At 41.7% G+C, this 21,283-nt stretch overlaps 1 protein-coding gene across 1 annotated transcript in view; it reads left to right on the top strand.

Moving 5' to 3' along the window:
• The first annotated feature begins 13,138 nt into the window (after positions 1-13,138).
• The window catches only part of ASPM (assembly factor for spindle microtubules), a 28,308-nt gene continuing 20,163 nt past the window's right edge, over positions 13,139-21,283 (top strand). Inside the window, exons 1-7 of the mRNA XM_056844724.1 lie at positions 13,139-13,453; positions 14,717-14,860; positions 15,394-16,669; positions 17,745-17,843; positions 18,443-18,589; positions 19,819-20,064; positions 20,282-20,349. Of these exons, the coding sequence (XP_056700702.1) occupies positions 13,139-13,453; positions 14,717-14,860; positions 15,394-16,669; positions 17,745-17,843; positions 18,443-18,589; positions 19,819-20,064; positions 20,282-20,349 (2,295 nt within the window). The remainder of the gene's footprint in view (positions 13,454-14,716; positions 14,861-15,393; positions 16,670-17,744; positions 17,844-18,442; positions 18,590-19,818; positions 20,065-20,281; positions 20,350-21,283) is intronic.

The following is a 21,283-nucleotide window of genomic DNA, read 5'->3' as shown; positions in this document are numbered from 1 at the left end:
CTTAGCATTTAATATTCCTCATTCACTTTCTTTTTGTTTCTTACACAGAAAACATTATGGGAAACATAAGGATGAAAACCATTCATGTTGACGTTTACATTGTAGTTTAGCTTTAACCTGAACAAATGTCATTTTGTTGAACATTTGTATCTTGATGTCAGGATTTGGAAAAGTGGGCACAGCCTGCAGTCTTCTTCTATTTTCAGTAGGAATGTTGCTGTTGACTTCAGTGGGTACAGGAATACATTTAAAATCAATAATGTAAGCATAATCTAGTTTCTTGCTTGCTTAAGTCTAGTTTCCTTCAGTTGACAAAGAGGCCTTGAACAATGTGAGAATCTAGTCCTCAAAGTTATAACTGATATCATAATTTAACCTTGCATTTAAGTAGACTCTAGTTGAAATTTTAATTTAAGTGCTCCTATTACTATAGGTTGCCCTGACCTCGATAACCCCAGGCTAGCCTGATCTCTTGAGATCTCAGAAGATAAGCATGGTCTGAACGTCTCTTGCCTTGAAAACCTTATGGGGTCACTATAAGATGTGACTTTACAGCACAAAAAAATTACTATAGGTTGGCTGAGAAGAACCACTTGAGGAGTGGACTTTTTCCACTTCTCCTTTTATTGTAGTCTCCATGCCATCAGAAAGAGTTTGGGAACCCTGTGGAATAGCAGGGGGATGCACCCTGCAAAGGAAGTCTGCAGATATGCTGGACACCTTGGATGAGCTAAAGTGCCCATTGCATCACACAAGGGCTACTTCGGATCCAACCCTCCCATCTAGACTATTGCGAAATCTGGCAGACTAATCTATGAACACTCTAAGCCTGAGTATGGTAAAGAACAATTGGCAAATTTAAGAGTGTGTGAGTTAAACTTCTGAGGCAAGAGGCTCGACTCATTCACCTGTTAAACATGCTTGCTGTTAGCCATAAATCCAACAGTGTCCCTCATTCAAGATAATAGCACATGGTCCTTTCACATGCATGACTTTAGATAGGATTCTTGCATCTTTAGCAGAAGGTTGGGCGGGATGATACATGTTACCTTTCAGAAATATTCTGAATTGATTCTTTATAAATTTAATCCCTCTTTAAGGGCTGCTTTGTCAGTACTATTCCCTGCAGTGTGATTTGGGAGCACTTTTCCCCACCCTCTGTAGTGTTCACTGATGTGGATGTCCAGACCCCAGAGTCTTGGATGCCTCATTTTGTACGCCTGATGTTCCAGATATTGTCATAGTGGATGGGCTTGGGCAGAGAGGAGGGAAGTCACTTGTGTACACCTTCTTTTAAAAAGGTAAAGGTCCCCTGTGCAAGCACCGGGTCATTTCTGACCCATGGGGTGATGTCACATCCCGACGTTTACTAGGCAGACTTTGTTTACGGGGTGGTTTGCCAGTGCCATCCCCTGTCATCTTCCCTTTTCCCCCAGCAAGGTGGGTACTCATTTTACCAACCTTGGAAGGATGGAAGGCTGAGTCAACCTTGAGCCAGCTACCTGAATCCAACTTCCATTGGGATCGAACTCAGGTCGTGAGCAGAGCTTGGACTGCAGTATTGCAGCTTACCACTCTGCACCACAGGGCTCCTACACCTTCTTTTACTTTTATGATAACTGCTCATACAACTAATTTGGTTCTGAACAGTGTCACACTAAGACTAAAAGAAAAGAAAATATATCTGCATAAACCAGGATTAATAATTTTTAATCTTAACTGGGGGAATGAACTTGGAAACTGCCAATGTAATATTAAAATCCACCACAGCTAAAAGAAACCTAAAATTATCCAATTCACACCTGTGGTCTCAGATAAAGAGTTATATCCATCTATCTCTTGCTACAATGTGCAGGTCACAGCTGAATAGAGAATGTTGAAGGGTGTCTGTTTGACCAGAACCACACTGTCACGCTTGCTCAGAATACAGCACCTTATTTAAATGACTCAGTAGCTCCCCTGAAGGAATGACATTCAATCTAGCCCACAAAAATAATTGTCTGTAGCGTGGGACTATCAGAAAGTCAAAGTATGCTGGAAGTGATTGTGGCAGCATTAAACTTAGGTATAAATGTGAACATACTCTTTGTGCTCTTACCATAGTGCTTCTAAAATCAAGTTTTTGCAAGCAGTTCAAGATTAAAGAAAGAGCTGCTGATGGCCTATGATCTTTTAAGTCGTAGAGAGAGATTCCTACATTCTGGATACGACTTTCACCCAATTTGCTCCACAAGCTCTGATAAGAATTAGCTTGCAGTAGGTGTAAGTACCTGTTCGACTCTGTGGATAATGGAATCTTAACCCAAAATTTAAACACTGCAGCCCAAATCCGAGCTTCAGGGGATCTAAGGCCCAATTCTGCATGCAGAGAAACTCCAACAATACAATTAGGAGCACCAGTACTTTTACGAAGAAAATAGTTCAGAAGGAAATCAATTGATTCTCCACAGGTTTCAACCCACAAAGGTACAGAAATTGTGACCCTACTTTAACGATAAATACAGTGATAGCAGCTGGAATGTGTTGACCACCATAAGAATAAAAAAAAATGGATTATTGCCTTCATAGCAATAAGCGCTTTGATTCATGCATTTCTAATATGGTTTGTCCAGAGCATATTAGCATATTAGACAGAAAATAAACCCCAAGATATTTAAACTGGGTAACTTGTTCAATAAAATTACCATTAACATGCCAAAGATATCTCTATTGACATGAGGACCTAGAGAACTGCATCACTTTAGATTTGCAATACTCTGCAAAAGAGCTCAGAAGTTGGCCTAGATCCACTGGGGTTCTAAAGGTAAAGGTCCCCTGTGCAAGCACCGGGTCATTCCTGACCCATGGGGTGACATCACATCCCGACGTTTTCTAGGCAGACTTTGTTTATGGGGTGGTTTGCCAGTGCCTTCCCCAGTCATCTTCCCTTTATGCCCAGCAAGCTGGGTAAGATTTGACCAACCTCGGAAGGATGGAAGGCTGAGTCAACCTTGAGCCAGCTACCTGAAACTGACTTCCGTCGGGATTGTTCTCAGGTCGTAAGCAGAGCTTGGACCGCAGTACTGCAGCTTACCACTCTGCACCACAGGCTCCTACTGGGGTTCTAGAAAGTAACAATGTGTCATCAGCATACAGTAAGGCTGAAATAGGAATCTGTGCCAATACAGGGGGATGGAAGCGTTGGTTATTTAATCTGAGGGCCATGTCATTAATATAGAGGTTAAACAGAACAGGAGCCAGCAAACACCCCTGTCTTACACCATTCTGTAAAGAAAAGAAATTGGACAGACGCCTTTCAGAACTACAGCGAACCTGGCCAGCCAAGGGTTCATAAATAAGGGTTCATAATAAAGGTTCATTAGCCACAAGCCTCCAATCGATCAAGGTCCTACCTAGTTTTTCCCATAAGTGCTTCATTGGTACTGAATCAAAGGCTACTAAGGCCACATACCCTTTTGTATCGGCCATATATTTCTTAGCCAAATGATATATTAGCACCCATTTTACTACAGAGAGGAGGGAAGTAGGGTTGTGTACACCCCAGTCTCTTTGAAGCAGATGGCATGAAACTCAGAAGTGTGGTTTGTTGATTGCAATTGCAGCCTTACAAAACCTTTTTTTCTCTGAGATATTATTCTGTAATTGAAACCTTGAATTGCCCTCAATTTCCACCCTTATGTGCATGGAGCAAGAGTTTTAAAATTACAGTTTTCACAGAGGTATCTAAAGAAAAACAAAAGTAATGAATTAAAAATTAGTTAGCAGTAAATCATTCTCTCATCTCCAAATCCATATTGATTGGAAAAGCCCAAATTACGTAAATGGTCTTTAATAGGCTCACAACATGGATAGCCACACTTTTCTAAGCAAATATTTATAAATGCCTATTTACTATATGCCAAGTATCTTTTTCGTTTACATTGATTTCCAGGTGTCTTAGGTGAATTGTTCTCTTTTAAAGAACAGGTATGACATTCTGGGTGTACTTTGCATTTTAATTCATGCAATTTAATGATGTATTGTTCAGGATGAGGATCCAAGTGGAAGCTCTGAACATTACCTCACTTTCTTCATTACCCCACTTTCTTTTATGGCTCATATGTTTAGGTTTAAGAATTCTAATTGTAGAACTGGAAGAAAAGTATTGGACAGTCTTTTTGATGGCTGTTAAGAAGAAACAGTTGCTACAAATTAGGTAAGGAATTGGTCCCAGTGGAAAGATATTTCATCTTAACTCGTCTCTAAATATACCAAAGATGCCTGTTAGCTATTGAATGGTGAGAACATATAGAATTTATTGAAAAGTTCGTACAAGCACAAATAAGTCCGGATTTAAGGCAGCTTTAGGTTTGTCTGCATGAGAAGCTTGTTTGTTGTTTGTTCCTACTCTTTCTTTCAGTGCTATTCTGGCACTGCTGACTTGTAAGCATGACAGATTGGAAGACAATTAGGTATGATGCCAGTACAACACTACCTATCCATTAGAAAAGTCTCTTGTTACAGTTATAACCTCTGATTTTGATACTGTTGAAAAGAAATGACACTGTCCCCTCTTCCAAAGTAAAGGTGTTGAGTAGAGAAAGGGCACATGAGTTGGAAGCTGCTTATTTTTATTGCTTGTAAATAACAATTTGTGTGTATTTTTACTGACACGTTTGATGCTAAACTATAGCCAACTATTGTGCTTCACTCTGCAATATATTTATTCAGAAAATGTTTCAGATCAGAAAATGCAAGTTGGCCTTTTAAAATAAATATTTGTTGCTTAGAAATCATGACATTAAAATAATTGTAATGTTCCTGCTCTTTTACCATTTTTGATTGCATTTTCACATTGCATTAGTTGTGGTTGGGAATGTTACACAGCATTTCTCAAGACCTCAAGGGCTGTGGTACTCATCTTTCTCCTAGTCTGGCTTCATTATCTGAATCCCATTAGGTAGTGCTGCTTGTAGATTTATTGATTTACTTCATTTATACCCTGCCTTTCTCCCCAGTGGGGACCCAAAGCTTACATCATTCTCCTGTCTTCATTTTATCGTCACTACAACTCTGGGAAGTAGGTTAGATTATGAGTATATGACTAGTCCAAGGTCACCCAGCAAGCTTCCATGGCAGAGTGGGAATTTGCACCTGGGTCTCCCAGATCCTAGTCTGACACTGTAACCACTAGACCCCACTGACTCTCAGTGACACGTTTGTCAGTAAAGGAGAGCAGAATTCTGAAGATATGGCTACTGCCAAATCTGATTCACACATGCAGTGATGTGCTAGATATTTGAAATGCAAACACGTTCAGGCTGCTCTACATGACTTCATTTGCCATGCTTCAACAAAATCCCATGGCAAACCAAATGATGAAAAGTGCCTGGCCTGTGTGGTAGTATACTACTACCTTTGTTAGATAAAGGTTAGCTAAATACGTTGAAATAATTATACTATTATGGTATGTGTTGATCACACCTTACACTCCCCTCCCGTCCTTGAACATGAAATTTATTGACCAACAAGATGAAAGGAGTAAAAGTAAATGGCTAGAATATTGTGCACAATTGCTGTACTGAGTATTGCTGTAGGGGAGACTGAGCAGTATAATTGAACTGGGTGACCATATTGCAGGCTCCTTTGTACAAACCCTGAAATGGGACGAGTAGAAAATTAGTAATGGAGTAAGAAACCCTGGACTTTATGCTGAAATTGAAATGCACGTTCTTCTAGTTCCACTTTGCCTTCTACTAAGGCAAAGTGGAACAGTTAAACAGATGCCATAACGGGTACACAAAGTTAAACAGATGCCATAACGGGTACACAAGTTTAGTCACTCATAAGTATCACTTTTATCATATTTTGCTAACTTAAGAGGCCTGTATTGCTTATGTAACTGAATAAAAATATTTATTACATATTCTTTTTAACCACTCCTTTAGACCTCCTTTGCATCCCATAATACATATTGTCTTATTTCTCACTACATTATAAATAATTCTGAATTCCCCTCTGTTAATATCCCCTCCTCTTTCTTGATTTCATAGTATTATCTCTCCTAAAAGCATAGTATACTCTTGGTATCAGATCCGTCCCTCCTCCTTCATTATGCATCTCATAGCGCATTCGTTGGCCATCACAGGTGCCCTGGTATCCCATCAGTTTTTTCTCTCTGTCCTCTGTAGAGTTCCATTCTCTTTTTGCGGTTCTAGTTTGCTCAGCAGCCCCTTTAATCTTTATCCACCCTACTGGTCTTTGCACCCCCGTTTGTTCCTCTTTTCTCCTTCACTCTTTTTTTGTGGCAGGAGAAATTCAGTCCTCTGCTTCCAGCTCTTTTCCTTACTGAACTTGATGACAGCAGCCAGCAAGGCTTTCACTCTCCAGCAGTTTATGTGCTAAAGAAGTCTCTGGTGCAGGCAGGTCATGTGGCATGGCTGGTTGCCTTCAACCAGCTGGAAAAACAAATGCCAGCTCCTCAACAGGCCTCTGAATCCAAAGAGTAGAGGAACCCTGCAGGTTGAGTTATGCAGGAATTCTGACTCTGTTCCTTGTCTGGTGTGGGCAGCCTTAGACTTTTTTCATAAAGGTGGTAGAAAGTCTACAAACAGTTGGTGTTTGGAATTCTCTTTGGGGAACACAAATCAACAGGAGATCAGTAATAGGGCCATGGAGTTGATGTTACACAGCTTGCTCTATAGTTTATAAATATTGTTACACCTTGTTAATAGCCTCAAGTTGTTGAACTTTTCCCATAACATTCAATTTGTATTTTGTATTGCTCATTTAAAAAAAAAAATAGACTTGTGTATCAACAATGTTCAGTACTTTTGCTCTGGCATGTACATGGTGTCTTGGTGAGGTCTGCAGATGTTGATATTTTAAATTCATCTCAGCAGCTATGATTTCACCAACTTCCATACATCCTAAAACTGCAATAGTAAATCAGTCAACATAGGCCTCTGCGGCTTTTTCTGAGTGACTTTGGTGTGTATACAGAATGTGTAAAGTTGTTTTGCCTTAATCTTTTTTGCTGTAGAAGAGACTGAACAGGTTTGGCTGTATAATGAATTGGTCTAAACGTTGTTTGCATATCTGACTTTCAAATTGATTGAAACATTTGTACAACTGTTTCTTATATATATTAAGTATTTTGTAAATTAAATTTGTGGGAAAAACCCAGCTGATATTACTCCTTGAGCATCTAATGCTTCTTATAAAATTACAGAACTTGATAGGATATTGAGAGTGTGGATGAAGGATTGTAAATGCTGTCAACTCAGGAGCCATAATAGCCTAGTAAACCTGGGCCCAGAAATATCTTAAACATTGCCCAAAGGAAGTGGGTGAGGCTGGAAAGGAAAAAAGCCAGACCAGAATACACTGCCATCAAGCCCAGGATTGCTTTTCTATTTTCTCAGGCAGTGTGGTCCAGAGAAAATCTTGCTGGATACTAAAGTTTGCAATTAATTTTGGACCCTTGACTAGTTGATATGTGATTTGCATTTATAATTGCCCAGACTTCAGTCAGTCTTCCCAATGGAACCAAAAGTGTTTTTGTTCAGTTTTCTTCAGCCATAGTTCTAGCTAATTTTAAAAGATTCCATTCTTTAGAACAGTATTTTCCTATTCATAATAATCTTTTTGTAGAAGTAGCTTCTAGAATGATCTTCTATACGTATCCAATAAACACTTGAAGATTATCTGTTGCTTTTTTGCCAATAACATTGCCATTTCCATTCTAAAATATGCACACACCCAAACCCACAGACATTATTTACGTAACGTCTGCAGCCTACATTAATCTAGCTGCCACATAACACTAGTTCGTCTTCGGTCTTCTGTGCAGTCCCACATTGGGGACTGTGCACGCGCAGGCCAGCCTGGAGGGGAATATTACTAAATATTACTAAAGATATTACTAATAGAATATTACTAAAGAAGAAAGGGAAATTATTAACAAGCTGGAAAAAATTCCCAATTTAATTATCAAACAAGCCGATAAGGGCGGGGCTATTGTCCTGCTTAGGAAAACGGATTATGATTCAGAATGTCATAGGCAACTTAGTAATGAAGAGTTCTATAAAAAATTGCGAGGTGATCCCACTTCCATAGTATTGAATTGTATCAAAACTGTAATTTTTGAAGGTCTCTCATTGGACTATATAACAAAGAAAGAAGCTGATTTTCTATATAATAAGTTTGTTAGAATTCCTATATTCTATGTTTTGCCTAAGATACATAAAGGGAGAATACCCCCTCCAGGACGCCCCATAGTTTCGGGCATAAATGGACCACTTGACCACATCTCCAAATATCTGGAAAGTCATTTGCATAAATTTTCTACAGATACACCATCTTATATTTTGGATTCCACGCATTTTATTAAGGATATTGAAAATCTTCCTAATATGCCTAATATAATAATAGCCACCATGGATATAAGGGCTCTTTATACTAATGTTCCCTTAGAAGAGACCGTGAAATTATAGAAAGACTACTCGCGAGTAGAGCAGACCAAACACCTCCGACCCATTATTTAATGGATCTGCTGGACCTACTCCTGGAGAACAATTATTTTAGGTTTGGTGAAGAGATGTATCAGCAGATCAAGGGAGTAGCGATGGGGTCAGCAGCGGCTCCATCGGTGGCAAATATCTTTATGATTTCTTTTGAAAAGAGGTTTATTTTTTGTAATGAGGTATTTAAAAACATGTTCTATTCTTTCGCCGTTTTGTGGATGATCTGATCATGTTATTTGACAATCAAGAGAATTGTAATGTGTTTTTGGAACAGCTTAACCAATACAATGAGCATATTCAGTTTGATTTTCAGACCGATCATGACAGTCTACCATTTCTTGATGTAATTGTTAATGTTGACTCAGTGGGAAAGCTTTGGGTAGCTCCCTATAAAAAGCCCACAGATAAGGGAGCTCTGTTACATTATAAGTCTCATCATCCCTCCTTTATGAGGAACAATTTACCTTATGGCCAGTTTTTAAGGTTAAAAAGGAATGCAACACGCACAGAGGACTATATAAAAGCAGCATCAGAATTGGAAGACACCCTTTTGAGCAGAGGTTATCCACCACATATCATCAATAGTGCACGCCTTCGAGCTGATGGGATAGATAGGTCTACTCTTTTTACTTGCAAGAAACGTGATAAACAGAATTTAACAGCTTCTTTACAATTTACACATTTGGCAACTAAGATAAAACGAATCATTTATAAACACTGGCACATAGTACAGAGCATTGCAGGATGTGCAATACCACCCTTGATTGGTTTTAAAAGGACAGGCTCTTTAAGAGACGCGCTAATACATACAGATCTCAATGTAGCACCTCCCACCACAGGGGCTGTTGGACATCATCGCTGTGGATCATGCGCAGTCTGCCGGTTCTCCCTCCCAGTAAAGAGTTTCACAAGGGAAGACACTGGCTTCACATATGTACTGCGTCAATTTACAAATTGCTCCTCTGCAAATGTTATTTATTTAGTCATTTGTATGTGCAAATTAATTTATGTTGGAAAAACCACACGCCCCCTTAAATTAAGAATTGGGGAGCACAGGTCCAGAATAAAAAATCAAGTATTAGAAGCGCCCCTAGTGGAGCATTGGTTGAAGTGCAAACATACAGATAGTGACTTTCAGTTCTTTGCGGTTTGGCAAGCAACACCTAAGAAGTTCCAGAGATCTAACATAGAACGAATTTTAAGTCAGCAGGAAGCACGCTTTGTGCAACTCTTTGACTGCATATCCCCTAAGGGGTTAAATATGGCCAATGATCTTACCTCCTTCTTGTAAATTAACACCTGCACCTGGGATCGATCCTAATGAGTAATGCAGTAAGCATTTAAGTATACTGCCTGTATGGAATTAATTGACTGGAAACAAGAAAGGATTCTTGTCGGGTTGACACCACACAAGTCACTGTGTATGAAAATTCATTTATGATTGTAAGTATAATTGTAATTATATATGTGTAAAATAATTAATATTACAATGCTTAGAATGTTAATTTATAGTTCTATTTAAATAATTTATCAACAGACCAGCATTCTGATATTACAAACAAATGCTGAGGATACAAGGGACGTTCTGAGAGAGGATCCAGACGTCATAAATATATGTCCTTCAGGGTAGCTGAAGAAATATTGAAACAGGCAAAGATACCGGAATCCTGTTCTACCCAATTGGACTCAAGGACATTTATGGACAATATATGCATAATTCATGAAAGAAAGACACCACAAGTCAATTGCTAATTTCTGTTGAATTTGATTTTTTATGAATTTTGCCTTGTTGTATATATAAAACTGTACATTTAATTTTGTTGATTGAAAAGGCACTATGAAGCAATAGTGTAATCTGAGGAAATTATATTTATAAACATTGATATAAGTGAATCATTAGCCTACATCTGTGATTTTTGAGTCTAGAAGGGATGCAGAAGTTGGGAGAGCGGTCTTACATTCATTGTTTGACTAGGAGCTCATACCCTCCTCCTAAACCGTGAGTAGCTACATAGTCTCCCAATGTGGAACTGCACAGAAGACCGAAGACGAAAACAAGGTTTCACTTACCTGTAACCTTTGTTCGTTGAGTTGTCTTCTGTGCAGGCACACATCCCACCCTCCTGCCCCGCTATGAGCTCTAATTGTGTTTTATCTTTCAGGAGTTCAGGCGGTTGGCAGACTAAAGAACTGAGGGATAGGGGGCGTCGCCCTCCAACGCTGTGTCGCTTGGGCGGAAAAGTGCGCGCATTCGCGGAGGACGCGGCGCCCCCTATCTAGTATCCAGAAGCTATTTAAGATCTTCTGATGGCTGGCCTGCGCATGCGCAGTCCCCAATGTGTGCCTGCACAGAAGACAACTCAACGAACAAAGGTTACAGGTAAGTGAAACCTTGTTTGCTATTTGATGAAATAAAACTTGGTGGAGTGCAAACGAATGTATAATATTCACATAAATCCCATTAAATGGATCTTTATATGTAAAATGGAATATTATACGTAAGTCTCTATTCTTGCTCAATTTTGTTTTCAATGTAACTTTTTCTCCATATGTTGGAGCCATTAAACCTTATTCATTCTAGGTAGGAATAAGCTTTTATTGGAAAATTATTCCTGAATTTTCCTTGAATTACATAAACATATCCAGTACAAAGGATTTATACACATTATAGACTAGGAGGTCTTTCATTTGACCTTGTTAGGACATCTTACAAAGGAGGTAATTTTGTTTGTAATATGTACCTTTTATAGTGATGTTGAATCCTGTGACATCTCATGGAATTCATGTAGAGCAAGCATGTGATGGTAACTAAAATGCTTATGTGTCTCTGACATTGTAGTAATGTGCAAATCTAAACAAATGAGTTGCAAAGGAAATCAAGAAATTGATGGGCAGATGGGAAACAGATTTCTCTCTGGAGTTAGGCCGGGGACATTTCAAGGTGCTGTTTGTATGGCCTTTCAAATGGGGTATTTAATGTTGCTATTTCACACATTTCATGGCTGTTTCTTCACATTTCCTTCTAGGGCTTGACCTATGGTTCAAATGAATTTATATGAATGATTTTCACATTTCCTAATGTGCACAATAAAACATCTTGAACGGGTTACTGGATGTTTTAAAACAGTTATTTTGTAGCTATTATCAGATTTCAATTCAGCCCAGTCCTGGAACATGTGAAATAACATGAAAATGCTACTGGAATATGATTTGATTATGCATTCTGTCTCTTCCAACTAGTAAGAAATACTTCTCAGTTTGATTTCTATTGATCCTTTACATCATCCAGTTAATCTCCATCTTTATTAAGTGTCCTTTTTTGCTCCTTGCCTAACAAGGGACCTATGTGTTCCAAGGCCCCATTAGCACCTAGCGGTTATATTGAATCTAGCATTACTGCAAACCCCCCCCCCCCAAAAAAACCCACTTTCTTCTAACTATGGGGGTTGCTGCACTTGTATTCCCAGCGATGTATTAAGAGTTTGAAAATGTTATAAAAAATACTGTTCGCACTTTGTTTGGCCCCTTTAGCTGTGAAGAAGACATCTTCCAACCATTTATAAGCTGTGGTATCCAAAAACCCTTTTAAAGCAATGTTTTTTATAACATTTTCAAACTCTTAATACGTCATTGGGAATACAAAGAGCGGTAACCCTTTATGTCAAGCGTAGAAGATGCCCCCCTACCTTGACTCATCCAATCTAGCCACCTGGATCTGTGCAATGGTAATACTGAGTTAATACTGTCATGTTCTCTACATGAACCTACCCTTGAAGGCAGCCAAGAGAACCTATCCTCTTTTCACTTAGAAGAGAGGGAAATTTTTTAGGCCAGAATTGAGAACTAAGACCAGGCTAGGGAAAAAACGCATGGGAGGTTTTGCCTTGGATTTGCCGCTCTCTAAATGCACATTGTGTGTGTTAAGTGCCGTCAAGTCGCTTCCGACTCATGGCGACCCTATGAATGAAAGTCCTCCAAAATGTCCTATCGTTGACAGCCTTGTTCAGGTCTTGCAAATTGAAGGCTGTGGCTTCCTTTATTGAGTCCATCCATCTCTTGTTGGGTCTTCCTCTTTTCCTGCTGCCCTCAACTTTTCCTAGCATGACGGTCTTTTCCAGTGACTCTTGTCGTCTCATGACATGACCAAAGTACGATAGCCTCAGTTTAGTCATTTTAGCTTCAAGGGTCAGTTCAGGCTTGATTTGATCTAGAACCCACTGATTTGTTTTTTTTGGGGGAAAGTATAGAGAGCAGCAAAACCTCCCCTGGCGCTTGACCTATCAAGCTATAATCCAGTCAACCCTCCGCTCTCCCTCCTGGCTACGTTTAAATAAAAAACCCCGCTCGTGATTGGAGGGGTTGGACGAGCGTTCGCTCGCGGTCGAAGAAGGCGGAGCGAGATAGGCGTCAGCGCCGTTAGTTAGCTCGTCGCTATCGGCGTGCGGCCGTTGGAGAGAGCGAGGATTGGCTGCGAATCTGCAGGCGCTGCGTCCGGATTGGCCGCGGGGCCGCGTTTGAACTGTCTCGCGGCGGTTCGGCAGCGCGGACGCTTCTTTCCGTTGGTGGGCTTGATTTCTGTCGGCGGCTGACTGGGCGGCTGAGCCTGCCGGGGCTCCGGCGCTTCCCTGGACCCCATGGCCGCGGAGCGGCTACACGCGGAAGCGGCCGCCCCTTGGGAGCCGAGCCCCTCGGGACGGCGGCGCCGGCGCTGGGCGGTCGGGGACGGCGAGATGGACGGCGGCGGCGGCCACGACGACCCCGCGGTGTTGACCCTCAGCCACTTCTCCCGGCCTCCCTTCCTGAGCTTCGGCACCGTCCGCGTCGGGACCTCGTGCGCTCGGCGCCTGGCCCTGGAGAACCCGAACGCCGAGCCTGCTCTCGTGGCCGTGTGCCGCCCTCCGCCCGCCTCGAAAGGCTTCGCCGTGGAGCGCCACAGCTGCCTCCTTCAGGTGCTGCATGGGGCCGCTTCTTGACGTTCGGGCGGAGCGCGTGGCGTGCGCAGCAGAGCAGGGGGGTGGGCAAGCAGGTGATGGGGAAGACCCCTGCCTGAGACCCTGCAGAGCCATGGACAGGGGCCGTGGCTCAGTGACAGAGCATCCGCTTGGCATGCAGAAGGGCCCAAGTTCAATCCCTGGCATCTGCAGTCAAAGGGACTAGGCAAGTAGGTGATGGGGAAGACCCCTGCCTGAGACCCTGCAGAGTCCTGCCGGTCTGAGTGGACAAATACTGACTTTGATGGACCCAGGGTCCGATTCAGTAGAAGGCAGCTTTCATGTGTACTCATTTAGGGGAGGGGGCTGTGGCTCAGTGGTAGAGCATCTGCTTGGCGTGCAGAAGGTGCCAGGTTCAATCCCCGGCATCTCCAGTTAAAGGGACTAGGCAAGTAGGTGATGGGAAAGACTGAGACCCTGCAGAGCCATGGACAGGGGCCGTGGCTCAGTGGTAGGGCATCTGCTTGGCATGCAGAAGGTCCCAGGTTCAGTCCCCGGCATCTCCAGTTAAAGGGACTAGGCGATGGGGAAGACTGAGACCCTGCAGAGCCATGGACAGGGGCCATGGCTCAGTGGTAGAGCATCTGCTTGGCATGCAGAAGGTCCCAGGTTCAGTCCCCGGCATCTCCAGTCAAAGGGACTAGGCAGGAAGGTGATGGGAAAGACCCCTGCCTGAGACCCTGCAGAGCCCTGCCGGTCTGAGTAGACAAATACTGACTTTGATGGACCCAGGGTCCGATTCAGTAGAAGGCAGCTTTCATGTGTACTCATTTAGGGGAGGGGCTGTGGCTCAGTGGTAGAGCATCCGCTTGGCCTGCAGAAGGTGCCAGGTTCAATCCCCGGCATCTCCAATCAAAGGGACTAGGCAAGTAGGTGATGGGAAAGACCCCTGCCTGAGACCCTGCAGAGGCTTGCTGGTCTGAGCAGATGATACTGACTTTGATGGACCCAGGGTCTGATTCAGTAGAAGGCAGCTTTCATTTAGGGGAGGGGGTGTGGCTCGGTGGTACAGCATCCGCTTGGCATGCAGAAGGTCCCAGGTTCAATCCCCGGCATCTCCAGTTAAAGGGACTAGGCAGGAAGGTGATGGGAAAGACCCCTGCCTGACACCCTGCAGAGCCGCTGCTGGTCTGAGTAAACAAATACTGGCTTTGATGGGCCCAGGTTCCGATTCAGTAGAAGGCAGCTTCGTGTGTCCATGTGTGTTCTTTGCCATTGCAGCCTACAGAGAGAGTGTTCATTTCGATAACGTGGACACCCCCGGAAGAGGGCAGAGTCCGGGAACTCATAACGTTTGTTGTGAATGATGTTGTTAAGCATCAAGCAGTCTTGCTGGGCAATGCTGAGCAACCTGTCAAGAAAAAGGTGGGCCAATGGAACAACAAAAATGTTTATTTTAAAACCTTTCATCTTGCCCTTTGGTATTGCTGGTTATTCTATTCACAGTGAGGCTTGGTTTAGGCTTGCAGAGTGTTCATCTAGTTATATATAGTTCTGTATTATCTGGAAAACTGCTTTCTGTAGGAGCCAAGCTCTTTAATGCTATTTAGTTAGGGACTGAGTGGCACACTTGCCTGAATCTTGCTCCTGCCCTACTCACTCTGATGTACCTTGCTTGAACATAACCTTGCTAGAAATTTTGATTTTTCTAAATGTGCAGTGAGTAAATTGATACTGAGTACTTGATCTTTGTGTTTATTGTCAGATTGCACTCTGCTCTGTTTTACTGAGTTGGGTTGTTTCAGGGTTGTGGCTGCACGGATTGCAATAATATTGTTCAGCATTGCAAAATTATACACAGCAAGCTATTTGTACGGGTTAAGAGAGAGTAAGTGCTAAGGGACTGTTCAGGGCTATAAATGTATGTACATTAATTGTTGCTTGTGTGTTGTTTTCAGAAAAGTCTTTGGGAGGCAATTAAAAAGAGACCTACAGCTCAGCAGCCACAGTATAAGAAAAGACAGTCCAAGATTAAAAATGTCAACAAAACTTTTCAAGTATCTGAAAAAACAGATAGAATTAGAAGTCCTCTCCAGCACTGTGAAAACTTGGAAGAGTCCAGATGTAGTACTGCACCTAAGGGAGATTCCCTAATTGTTTTAGATAATAAGCTGTCCCTATCTCCTATTAATCCCATCCTGCAAGAAAACCAGAATGTCACTTGCACCCCCCTGTCAATGAGGAGATCAACTACATATTCAGTTCTTGAGACAGTTGACCGTGATGTTTTACCAAAGGCTATAAAAGAGACCTTTACTGTTATGCCAATGTATGATTATCTTTTGGAGACAAAATTGGAAAATACACATATTGTTCAGCCTGCGGAAGCACAGAATTCAAATACAAATTCATTTGGCACGCCAGAGCAGCCGAGAAGACTGCATATTACTTCAGATCACAAGAGAACTTTAAGCCCGGATTCTTTGCCCTCACTGGAAGGGTCTGCACCAATTCTCTCACCTGATCAGTTTTTAAAAGAGAACCAAATAGCTATTGAGCCAGTTTCACAATTATGTAAACCTGTGTTGCCTCCAAGCTTGGGGCCTTGTGTGCCAAGGGCTTTCCCCCTAAAACAGGACAAAAAAATGATGCAAACTGTAACTTTTTCAGCAGAACCTCAATTTCAAAACAAAGCCTTCAATGCCACAAATGAGGAAGAATTAGCAGTGTTTCACTATGAGAAATTTGAACAAAATCTCAGCTTTCCTGCTCACACAGCCAAGCATCAGATGTACCAGTTCCACGAACAAGAACCTCCCAAACGCCCTCTGCTTTCCAGTACTGTTGTCAAAAGTAAGCAAGATCCCCTTGAAGGAAAAGGAGCACAGATGCCAAAATCTAGAAAATGCCTTTCTAATGCAATACAGCAGTGTGTGGATAAAGTTCCTGAAAGTAGAAATGTAGAAAGGTTGCCAAATCTTCCTGTTATAGAATCCTTGTCAGGTGGTAATAGCCACAAAGCTGAAAAAGCTTCAGTTTGTTCAGAGTCAACATCACATAATCGTAAAAGAAAAAGCAGAGAATTTTTGGAAGAGATTAATAGTGGAAGTAAAGATAATTTTGACACAAAAAAACCCTTGATGTCTTGTGAGTTAAATGAGAAGCAAAGAGATGTGAAAACACCAATGCCCAAATCTGCAAACATAGAGAAACAAAGTCAGAAAAAGCGAGTTGGTAATTTAAAGTTTATTTATTTATTTTTATTATATGCTAATTTAAAGAAATACACTGTTTGCATGTTGCCAGAATTTAGTATGTGACACCTAAAATGTATAGCATTTAATGCAGCACTGTAGTAGACTTATTTTTATCCCCAAACATATGACATTTTATTTAATAATATATAATAATAGGATTTCAGTTTGGCATCTCTCAGATAGAAGCATTGCTTTCTATTTGAGAACAACAGAAGCTTTTTCAAGTTAAATTCAAACAGAGTGAAATGTGTTGTGTTATAATTAAGCACAGTTCTTCCTTTTGTGAAAATTCTCTTGTGGATTCCATAGGATCCTTTGTGTTGCCTGTGTTCCTTAACAGAAAAATAGCATCTAGGATTTTAGGGTATGATATTAATGATATACTGATATCCACCTATATGTCTTTTTTCTAGTGTAGGTGAAGCAGTGAAATTCTGAACAGGTCTCTGAAATAATGGACAAGCAAGAGAGGACTTAATAGATTGACTAGCTGAAGCAGCGCCTGCCCTGGCTGGGTTGATCTCTAAGAGATCAAGTTTGAAGTTTGGCACTACTCTTGGGCCCAACCTTGTTTCTGATTTCCAAGTTAGCAGCTTCCACCTGGAGCCCCTTTGCCTGATTTTCCAGCTTCTGCTGCTGAACAGAGATTTTTCTGTTGCCATTCATATCTTGATGACTTCTTGATTAGACTAGGTGCAGGGCTGTTACTGCACGGAGTCAGGCACATATATACTTGAAAAATGTATCTATTATGTGAAAGTGGGCCTACTCCCTGAACTGAGGCCATGTTCATAAGTTGGTCTCAAACCCTCAGCTCACCCTCAGTGTCACTTCATGGAGAGCATTTCCAGTTTCCTTCATAGTGTTACAGCTCTGAGGGCATTCTCTCACTTCTGGTTTCACACTGGCTATACCTGTGGAATTTATGAGCATGTTTATATGGTAGCTGAATAGTGAATACTTTTGTGCTGATCAGTAGTATGACTGTTGCTTTCACTGTTTTTTCGACTGTTCCAGACACTGATAATGTTTGTTTTTGTTGTAATTTTCAGGTTTCGTATCTCCAAAATCAAGGACTACTAGAAAAACTTCTAAAAAGATAGTTCCAGTTGCACAGTCTCAGCTGACCTTTGTTAAACCATTAAAAACAGGTAGAAATACATTCCTGTTCCTCTTCTTCATAGTTAAAACATGAAATTGAAGAAAGCTCTGTCTACAATACCACACGTATTAGAGTGCTTTTCTCTTTTTGAAACATGTAGTCATTGTGTTCACTAATTGATGCATGGGGTTAGTAGCTTTGCTACTGACCTTGCAGAGTCAGTTAAAGTTTGGAACTGGCTCTGCTTTCCTGAAATGTTTCAGATAGACTCTTTCATGCAATTGAGATATGTGCAAAATCAAGGTCTTCAGTTGTAGACACACCTGTGTCTATACAGTTTGTACATGCACAGGGCCAGTTCTGATTGGCAGCTGAATCCTCATAATTTGGGGCAAAGCTTGTTTTCCTGATCTTGTTTCTCAAGCAGACATGAGCCTATTCAGTATGTACACAATGAATGTGTGCATAGGGCTTTAGATCATGCATTGACTGTGTTGCATCTTCTGCTTTTAGTTGCAGTCTCCTAATAGGTAAACACTTTCAGGCTATTTATTTACCAATAAGACATCCCTCATGAGGGAATATCTTGGCATTTCAAGGAAAAATAATAATTTTAAATTAAAATATGTATTATCGTTCTTTTAAAAGGTCTCCCTAGGCATCCAATGCCTTTTGTGGCAAAGAACATGTTTTATGATGAACGTTGGAAAGAGAAACAGCAGCGAGGTTTTACCTGGTGGTTGAATTTTGTACTTACTCCCGATGACTTTACTGTGAAAACAGACACTTCACAAGGTAAATAAACTTCAGAGCCTTCCGTATTTCAGAAAGTTTGCATTTATGTCCAAGAACTGTGCTAAATTGCTACAATATAGTGTCTACATTATAAGCCTTTGCTACGAATTAAGAAAAATCTATCTAGAATGTGATGTACTGTTTCATTTAAACCAGCCTCCATGTGTGTAGCTGCGTTTTAATCTGAAACATAATACACTAAAACAATTTTGGTAACATGAATACTTTCATAGAACCATAACTTATTTTTAAAATCTAATGTATACTGTCGAAGGCTTTCACGGTCAGAGTTCATTGGTTCTTATAGGTTATCCGGGTTGTGTGACCGTGGTCTTGGTATTTTCTTTCCTGACGTTTCTGAAGATCCTAAACTCCTCTGAAGATGCCTGCCACAGCTGTGGGCAAAACGTCAGGAAAGAAAATACCAAGACCACGGTCACACAACCCGGATAACCTACAAGAACTAATGTATACTCTTTATTCTATGGTAACAATTACTGCAGTTCCATTGGATTGTTTGATCTTCTCTGCTCCATATGACCTTTGTGTAATCTTGTACAGCTGTTCCTGTTCATGACAGTTGCAGGGCATCTAACCAGTGTAACTTTTGGTGAACCTTTTTAAAGGAAATAAAAGAAAAAGGTTAAGAATTGACCAGAGTTGAAGCGCTGTTCTGTTCTTAAGAGGGTGGATTGGGTTTGTTTGTTCATTTTTCAGAAAGCCTTGAATTGAATATTAAGATAAGCTTTTAACTGTTAGGAAAGTTAATTAATTGATAGCTGAATGCTAATTTAGATTTTCTTAAGGGTACAGCTAGTTCTCACTTATTTGAAATGTAAATCCTTGTTTAGTTATGTAGTATTAACTAGATTCCTTCTAACTGTGGTATTGCTGTGGTATCTTGCGTTGAGCTTTTGTGGTTCTATGACAAGCTTTCTGAGGATATGTAAAATGGCCTTATAAAATGTGAAATAATAGGTAGCCATACTTATAGCTAGAAGGGGGTAAAGAGATTGTTTAGTCACTTTTCATCATAGGATAGAATAATCCAGACATTCAGCTTCATCATCCAGTTGAATATGTGTGTGTCCCAGCAGGTGCAGTCATAAAAACTACCAGCAAAGCAGGTGACACCAGATACTTCAGGCCCTTAGGCCCAACCTCACTTTCCACAGGAAAGCGTCCTCTGAATGTATGAACTTAACATGTTGTCCTTTTCTCTTTATCAGTCAATGCAGCATCACTTATTTTGGGAATAGAATCTCATCACAAATCCAGTGTTTCAAAAGCACCAACTAAAGAGGAAGTTTCGTTAAGAGCGTATTCTGCTCGGTGTAAATTGAACAAACTTCGTCGCTCAGCTTGCCATTTGTTTACTCGCAATGCAATGGTTAAAGCAATAAAAAGGCTGGAGGTTGAAATTGAAGCCAAACACTTGCTAGTTCGGAAGGACCGACATCTGTGGAAGGATATTGGTGAGAATGTGATATTCTAGGTCTAGTTTTTAATGTGAATATATAATTGATATTACACATCTGTAGAAAAAGCGGCAGGTATTTTTGTGCCCATTTTGAAACAACGCATAGCTTTAAATAACTTGACATTTTGCTTACATCTTAAATGTTTTTATGTAACAGTAAAAATTCAGGTGTTACTACAGTTTTCGTTTTGTTCCTTCTTGCTATTTTGTAGGGCAACGGCAGAAAATCCTCAACTGGCTTTTATGCTACAATCCACTGTGGTTGCGCATAGGCTTGGAGGTAAGTTTGTACTCTTCTAAAGTTTAAAGAGTATTCCAGGAAGCATATTAGGTGAACCAACACTCTTGTAGAGATTTGCTGAGACTGGTCCAGGAATGACTTATTCAGGACTAGACTGTTCTGCGAACCTAAACCTGGCTGCTCTGACCTGGTGCATCACTGTCCTTTCCAGCCTGGATTGAATGGAGTCACGTTTGGTGGGCAAGCACCTGCTGTTGCCAGATCCTGCAGGCCTAGTGGACAGAAGCACATTCACTTATTGCATAACCTCCTCAATGTTCTTTCCATATTCTGTAGTGTCTACCTTTTTCCTGTGTTATCTTGTCAGCTGTTGGCTTCCAAGTATCAACTATTAAATAATGATAATATGCTTGTATCACGTAAAGTTAAAGTGCATTTTGTCTGCTGCCTATCTTCCTTTCTCATTCCTTTTCCTTAGCAGCTAGTGAGCCATTTCCACCTTCTGTCTTCCCAGCACCAGCTGGTACTTACCATATATACTCATGTATAAGCCGACCCGCATATAAGCTGAGGTGCCTAATTTCACCCCAAAACTGGGGAAAAATTAGGCACCCGCGTATAAGCCGACCCTCGGCTTATACAACGCCCCTGCCCCGGGTCGCCCTCCCGCCCGGCCTCCCGGGCCCTCCAGACCGACCCCAGTGCCACCCCCTCCCGGGCCCTCCAGACCCACTCCGAACCCAGTGCCATCCTGGGGGGGGGGACGGGAAAGAGCCCCTGAACCCAATACTCACCGGGACAGGTGGGAGGAGGAGGCCCGCTGATCAGCTGGAGGCGGCAGCGGCGCCCTCCTGCGCTCGAGCCGGCGGTGGTGGCGGGGCCCTGCCTGCGCGCAGGCAGGCCCCGCTGGCCGCTCCCAGGCCACACGGAAGGCGCACGAACCGGCAGCGGGGGCGGCGGTAGGGCCTGCCTG

This window comes from Euleptes europaea, chromosome 2 (genome assembly GCF_029931775.1).
Source record: "Euleptes europaea isolate rEulEur1 chromosome 2, rEulEur1.hap1, whole genome shotgun sequence".
NCBI classification, from domain to species: Eukaryota; Metazoa; Chordata; class Lepidosauria; order Squamata; family Sphaerodactylidae; genus Euleptes; species Euleptes europaea.
The sequence above is the reverse complement of the archived record's forward strand: the minus strand, read 5'-3'. Positions and strand labels throughout refer to the sequence as shown.